The sequence below is a fragment of the Muntiacus reevesi genome, chromosome 1 (genome assembly GCF_963930625.1).
Source record: "Muntiacus reevesi chromosome 1, mMunRee1.1, whole genome shotgun sequence".
Lineage (NCBI taxonomy): Eukaryota > Metazoa > Chordata > Mammalia > Artiodactyla > Cervidae > Muntiacus > Muntiacus reevesi.
This window is the reverse complement of record NC_089249.1, coordinates 21,353,002-21,360,217: the sequence shown is the minus strand read 5'-3', so window position 1 is coordinate 21,360,217 and position 7,216 is coordinate 21,353,002. Positions and strand designations below refer to the sequence as shown.

At 52.0% G+C, this 7,216-nt stretch overlaps 1 protein-coding gene across 1 annotated transcript in view; it reads left to right on the top strand.

Moving 5' to 3' along the window:
- The first annotated feature begins 1,645 nt into the window (after positions 1 to 1,645).
- The window catches only part of TMPRSS6 (transmembrane serine protease 6), a 32,444-nt gene continuing 26,873 nt past the window's right edge, over positions 1,646 to 7,216 (top strand). The window contains exons 1-2 of the mRNA XM_065921524.1: positions 1,646 to 1,841; positions 6,618 to 6,751. Coding sequence (XP_065777596.1) covers positions 1,646 to 1,841; positions 6,618 to 6,751 — 330 coding nt within the window. The remainder of the gene's footprint in view (positions 1,842 to 6,617; positions 6,752 to 7,216) is intronic.

Here is a 7,216-nt window from a genome sequence, read left to right as displayed (position 1 = left end):
CTGAGCAGTGGGCAGGGCTGTCCACTCATTGCGGGATCTTTACCATCCATGGTCCTGGCCCCATGAAAGCCAGCAGGGCCTGCCCTGTGTGTAAGAAATCCTCTGGTGGAGGGGAGTCCTACACCCAGTTGAGAATGACCAACAGTCGCCTCCTTTCCTTGCATCCATGGAGGCCAGTTAAGAGATCCATGTACCTGGAGCCAGACATCCTTGACTGAGAAACTTCAAGCATCACAAATGAGCCCTGTTTTCAGAAACCATTTGTGTGAAAACCCAAGACACAACCCAAAGGACTCCTCTGCCACACACACACACACACACACACACACACACACACACACACACACACACCTGGGGATGTATTTTAAAGGTGCAATGACCTTTGGGTTGTGGGAAGAAGAGGCTAATTCCTCAGAGGTGTGGGATCCTTGCTCTGCTGGTGGGCGGGCGAGTGAAGGGCCCTCTCTGGACTGTGGAAAACCTGCCCAAGAAGTCAAATAGCTCTCAGCAGTTTCCTGGAGGGTTTAGAAGGAGAGACAGCTGCAGGCCTGGGGCACAGAGAGGTGACATTCAGGTATTATTTCATCATGATTTGTTATTTAACACCTCATTTCCAGGAAGTGGCCCAGAGTAGCGGAAAGATCAGGGAGTCAGACACCAGGGCTTGACCCCCACTTATCTGCTACATAACCTTTGGTGAGTGACTTAGCCACCCTGGGCTTCAGTTTTTCCATCTGAAAAATGGGGCTGGTCGCCAACATCAGACATTCATATTGCATTGATAAAAATGAGGCTAGGAAATCCCTGGACTGAGTTGTTGCTAAAACTTTTTGGGTCTCAGTCTCCTCCTCTGTTCAATGAGTGCAGAACCTTGAAAGACATTTGGAAGTTAAGCAAGAAAATACAAGTAGAGTGTCTACAGAGAGAGGACCTGAGGAAGAGGAATGCATGAGGAAGATGGTGCTCACATCCCAGAGACCAGAGGATTAAAGGGAGTGATATCTATGAACTGTCTTGTGCAGACACTACATGAATATTAGCTTTTTTTTTTTGAATATTAGTTTTTATCTCCTTCCTCTGCCCCTAAGATACTTTGGAAAGTGGGGACACAAGAAGGGTGTTGCTCCTTGGAGGGCAGTCCCTGGCTTGACACAGAGCTGACTCAGGACTTCTAGGCAGGAAGGGCCAAGTAAATGAATTGCGTAGATGTTGTGGAAGCTTTGCTGTTGAGAACCAGGAGCAAGGTAAAAGCATCCCCTTAATGGAAGAGAAGCCAAGGCTAGGAAATCCCGAGAGCAGGAGGAATTGCTTTATAGAAACATTTATGCCATGTATGCACCCCAGTTCCATCTGAGGGTACAGCCGTGGGGGTGGGGTTTAGGTAGTGAAATGTCTTTCTCTCCCCTGATGCCAGATGCAAAGGTAGGGGTTCCAGCTGGCCACCTGGGGTGAGCTGCTCCAAGGTATGCTTCCCTCCTTTGGGAGCTGGCTCAGGGCCCACTTTCAATTACCGGTACCTGGCATTATGATCCCGCTCCTCCAAAAGGCAGAGGTGCTGTCTTACTTCTCTGCAAGGCTAGCATTCAGCAAAGGCTCCCTTGCAAATGCCAGGCTGTGTCCAACCCTGGTCTGTTTCCTTGCCAGGATGCCCACGGCCAAGGCCCCCGAAGCGGCTGGCGGGCAGGGCGATGGAGGTGATGGTGAAGAGGCAGAGCCGGAAGGGATGTTCAAGGACCCCAAAGACCCGAAGAGAAAAGTCCGAGGCTACCTCCGCCTGGCTCCCCTGTGGCTGGCTCTGGTCGCATTGGCTTCAGTGGGGGTCCTGCTCTGGTATTTCCTAGGTAACCACATGGGCCCCTGGGAGAGGCACCTGGGGAGAACTTAGGGTGGTCGAAGGGGCACAACAGGACAGACCAGGATTCCAGGCTCAGCAACACCTGGAAACTCACTGTGTGCCCTTGGACATGCACTTCTCTTGGAGTCTCTCTTCCTGTCTTGTAAGATGTTAGTGCAAGATCCTTTCTGGGGCCAAGTGCCCCTAACTCCCAGCAGCTGAGGAAGAAGCGCTCTTCCAGTTCTTGTAAACTGACAAGCTATAGGAGTGTAAGCATTGCCTCCCCTTACCTGCAGCCCTCCTGGGTTGCCCCTGGGCTTGGAGCCAGCTGGCTCAGTTGGAGGAGGCCCAGTGGTGCTAGTGGTGTCTGACACCAATTAGTATTTCTGCTCACTTGAGTCCAATCTGGCAGCTCTTCTGGGCGGGGGGACCTTGGCTCTATCATCTCTGAGTCTCCAGGACCCGGCAGGAGTTGGGATTAAGGGGAGGGGCACCCAGGACTCAGGTGTCCAGGGTAGTGTCCATGCATGCTGATGGCTTTATACCCCAGCCTGAGCACACCTGGAATTCAACCCAGAGGGAAATGGGGGCAAGAATGTCCAGAGCAGGTGCATCTCCCCATGTCCTGAATTTAGGCCCTCCGTCTCTGGTATCACAGTTTTCAATCAATCTGTTGGGGCCCCAGGAGCAACTAGCCTCTATTCTGGGTCCATTCATCCATCCTTCATTCATTCAGTACTGACCACCTCCTATATACATCAGCTCTGTGCAGATTCTGGAGATAGTCCCTGCCCTCAGCATAAAGTCTGCCATGTGTTAGGACAGAGCGAGCTGAGGGGACCCAACAGAACCCTAGCAGGGACAGCCCACCTTGCCCAAGAGATCAGAGACCTCCCATTATGCACTCTGCAAAAGTTAGACCATTTTCTTACTGACTGCATCTCCTGGTGGAATTTCAGGTCCATTGAAAGGAATGGGGACCCACTTTGGAGCAGCCATTGGGTGGAGCAGCCATTGGGGAGAGCAGCCTACGCCCGACTCCAAAGGGAGTTGAGGTAGGGGGTGTTCTAGAACCAGCCCCTGGGCCAAAGCTGTTAGGAAGCCTGGGTCTGACGCTCACCCACTTGCCGTGATGCTGGGTGGATTCTGATTCTGCTTAGAACCGAGCAACGCGGGCTAAGAGTGGAAGCTGTGGGCATTTCACCACCGGCAGGAAGCCAGCATCCCAAATAGCACAGGGCTGCCAAGGCCTCCTTAGGCTGCAGGATAATTAGTCTTTAGGGGAAACTGCAGAGCACCAAGCTGGGGCGGTGGGAGGGGGTGGGAGGGGCAGGCACTCACCTGCCAGTTGTCTTCACAGCATCTGATTTCTCCTGGTTAGACTTCTGGAGTGAATCACCCCAATGCGGGTAGAGGATGCTCCATGGGGCTGAGGACCCAGGGGGTGAGAGCTTCTTCCAGCTGGGGGAAGGCAACCCTCTCCCCAGAGGGATGCAGGTAGAAGAGCACTTTAGGAGATGTTTGAATAGTTTCTCCCATCCTGGGCCAGGCGGTGCTCCGGATATCGGGCACTGGGGAGGGGATGGGCCACAGACATGCCCTGTCTGGTCTGGAAGGAGAGATGGACAAGAGGCCTATTACACTGGATCAGGATAAGCCTGAAGTGAGGCGCAAACGTCTGGATAAGTGCCAGCCTGACCCAGTGGCCCAGGAGATAGGGTGAGGACCAGCTTCCCAAGCCCAGTGGGCCCTGGGCTGGCCCACTCAGATCTGGGTAGCGAGGCCCTTCATCCCACTCAGCTGTATTGCCCTGATCCTCTCCCTCTCCTGCTCTCCTGGGCCACAGTTTTATGCTTTCTTCTCAAACTCTCCCATATCCCCCACCCACTCTGCCTCCTGCTTCAATGAGAAAACGGAACCACTCAGAAGAGAGGCCCCACAGATGCTCTCCCAGCTGTACCCATGTGCTGTGCCCACCACCATCCGCTTGGGTGAACCAGCCCTGCCTTATCAAAAGCCAGATGTGGGACATCTCTGATAGTTCTGTGGTTAAACTCTGGGCTCCCCATGCAGAGGGCGCAGGTTCAATTCCTGGTCAGAGAACCAGATCCCACATGCTGTGTGGTGCGTCAGGGGGTGGGGAACAAACCAACCAGACAAACAAAAAGCCTTGTAAAGCCTGCTGTCCTCCCAGCCTGCCCATGCAGTGGCCCGGCTCCAGCCATGGCCCCTCTCTCCTCTGGGGGCCCCATCCATCAGTGGACAGTGCTTCTCTTAGCTTCTGTATTCAGTCCCTCTGGTCTCCCCACCCCCGCCAGCCATTTCTCAGATTCCTTTTGTAGCAAACTCCTGGTGTTTCAAAACACTGTGCCCTCCAGTTCTACACCTCTGTCTGGTACCCTTTCCAATCTGACTCCCTGCCCTCCACCCCCTACAACCCCAAGAGTACTTGTCACGGTCGCTGCTGAATCCGGTGGCCGGTCCTCATGGCATCTGACCTGCAGGCAGCACTTGACTGGGTACCTCATCCCCTCCTCCTCGAAACACTTTCCTCACTTGGCTTCCGAGGCACCCACACTTTCTTTGTCCTCAGCTCGTGATGGCTTCTCCTCTGTGTCTTTGCTGTTGGAAGGACTTTCCTCCCCTCTGCCTCCATTTATGCCCTTACCCCCTGATGATTCCCAAATTTGCATTTTCAGCCCTTGAGCTCCAATGTGCACCGGGAGGGTGGGAGGGTGGGGGGGGGTGCTCCTCCTCCAGGATGTCTAAGGGTATTTCAGACCTCACTGAGAGTTAAATCGTTTATAAATTGTCACTCTGCCTTTGGAGTATATTTTGAAGGGGGCTTTAACTTAAACCAGTTGTTAACATAAAATGATATTGAACTATTGATTTTCCATATATCTGAGGCAATGTGTCTTTATAGACAAGTTTTTCAGAAGTTTGAGATTTTGAGAAATGATTGTAACTTTATCGTATAACCATTAGTGACCTGGACTTCGCTGCTGGTCCTGTGGTTAAGACTGTTTCCACTGCAGGAGGTTTTGGTTCAATCCCTGGCTAGGGAAGTTCTGCATACTTTGCAGTGTGCCAAAAAACAAAATAAAATAGAAAATCGTGACCTAAGAAAATCCTTTAAAATCGAGAAAAATGGAGAGAACACCCCAGGTGGTGGTCATTTTATCCTTCCCCCTTACTCCCCTTTCTTTTACTGCCCAGCCCCCATTTGGCAGCCAGCAAATTCAAAATATACCCTGACTCCAATCACTTCTCTCTTCCCTGCGCAGCCTGGTCAGGCTCCCCTGGACCACTTACACTGGGACAGTTGCAGGAGCCTCCTGTAGGTCCCCATGCTTCTGCCCTGGCCTGCTTACAGCCTGTTCACAACACAAAGGCAGAAGGATTGTTTTGTAAAGTGAATCAAATCATCTGACTTCTTTGCTTAAAGCTTCCCGTGGCTCCCATCTCACTCAGAGCAAAAATCAAAGTCCTCCCCGGGTTGCAAGGTCCTATGTGACCCTTCGCTCACCATCTTATCTCCTTCTGCTTTCCCCTTGCTCAAATCTTTGCTGTTCCTCAAACACAGCAGACAAGCTCCTGCCTCAGGGCCTTTGCACTTGCCAGTATGCTGCCTGGAATACTCTTTCCGTAGGTTAACATCCACTTGGCCAACACCACTTTCCTCCTCTCTGGCCTCCATGTTGCAGCAACCCTTGATTTCCACACCACTTAACACCTCTAACATGTTATGTCCTGTGTTCGCTGTTTATTATCTTTCTTGTTAGACTACAAGTTGTTAAGGACAGGTTTGGTTTTGTTGTTATTTGTTCACTGTCCTACCAGTATATTCCCATGTATTCTAGGCCAGTCCCTAAACATAGCAGGTTCTCAATAAATATGTGTTGAATGAATGAATAAATGACTGAATAAGAATAGAAGAAAGTCCGGGCTGTGAATCTGTTGTCTTCAGATCACTCACAACGATCTTTGTAAAACGGAAATCTGATGACATCATCCCTGATTTTAAACCTTTCATGGTTTCCCTTATTCATCAGGGAAAGACCAAAATCCCGCCCTGTTGATGTCTCAGCCTCTTATTACCCCAGTCTGATTGCTCCAGCCAAACAGCCCCGTTGTGGAGATTTTGCACATGCTATTCCTTCTGCCCCGAAGATATTCCCCTTCTTCCCCTCTTTTTAACTTAGTCTCCATTCCTCCTGTCTCAGATGGAGTGTCACCCTGGCCTAGGGCTTTCCATGTCCCCTCAATAGCACCTTGTGCTTCTCCTTTAAGACATCCTAGCAGATGAATCCCACAGGCTGTATGGCTACTGGGGGAAAGTCTATCTTACCCATCACTGTCAGGGCCATGTGGGGACACCTGTCTGTCTTGGTTTACTAGCATACCCTTCATAGTAGGTGCAGCCTGGACAACTCACTGGACAACACAGAGGTGCTAAATCAAGAACTTGACCTTCTGGGCCCATGTGGGTTTCTCGGTATCCATGTCCTGGACTGATCACTGGGTCAACTTCTGCCCGGGAGCCCCTGGGACACCACCCGCCTGTGGACCTCTGTCCTCCCTGGCTCTGTGGGGCCAATTTGTCACTACACAAACTCTGAATGACAATGACAAAGATGATGGTAGTGATGATGGTGCCTTGGAGGCCCAAGATGCTGGAGGCTGTGCTGAGGGTTCAGGGTGGCAGGAGAAGGAGTAGGGGACACAGGAACCATCCCCATCTACTCCCTTGGTTAACCTTTGCTGGTTTCTTCCTGGGCAGGGTACAAGGCAGAGGTGACGGTCAGCCAGGTGTACTCAGGCAGCCTCCGCGTGCTCAATCGCCACTTCTCCCAGGACCTTGCCCGCCGGGAGTCCAGTGCCTTCCGCAGTGAAACTGCCAAAGCTCAGAAGATGGTAGGAAGGATGTCGGGCGGGGGTGGGGGGGGAGAGAGTGGAGGGGACTGATCATGTCCAGCCAGTGGGTGAAACCATCCAGAACAGTCATTAGGATCAGAGTCCTGCTCTAGGCACTATGGAAGGGAGACGGTGGAGACTGGTGGGAAAGCTAGTGGACTCTGGGGTCAAATTGCACTTGGATTAAATCCTGATTTTGCCACTTAGTAGAAGCATGACCTTTGAAAATTAGGGCAGCGTAAGGATGCTGCCAGGACCCACCCACACCCCTTCTCCTCCTAGCAATGGCTTATTGCACTGGGGATGGTCTCCCTCGCAGCCAGCACCCTGTCCAGCAGGGTGGGCTGGAAGTGCTGAGGAGTAATTCCCAGCAGCAACCCTCAGGTACAAGAGACAGAGAAAGTGGATCCCTCAGCTCTTGGTGAGAGCAGTTCTGAAGATGCCCCCACAGTCTCTCAGGCTTCC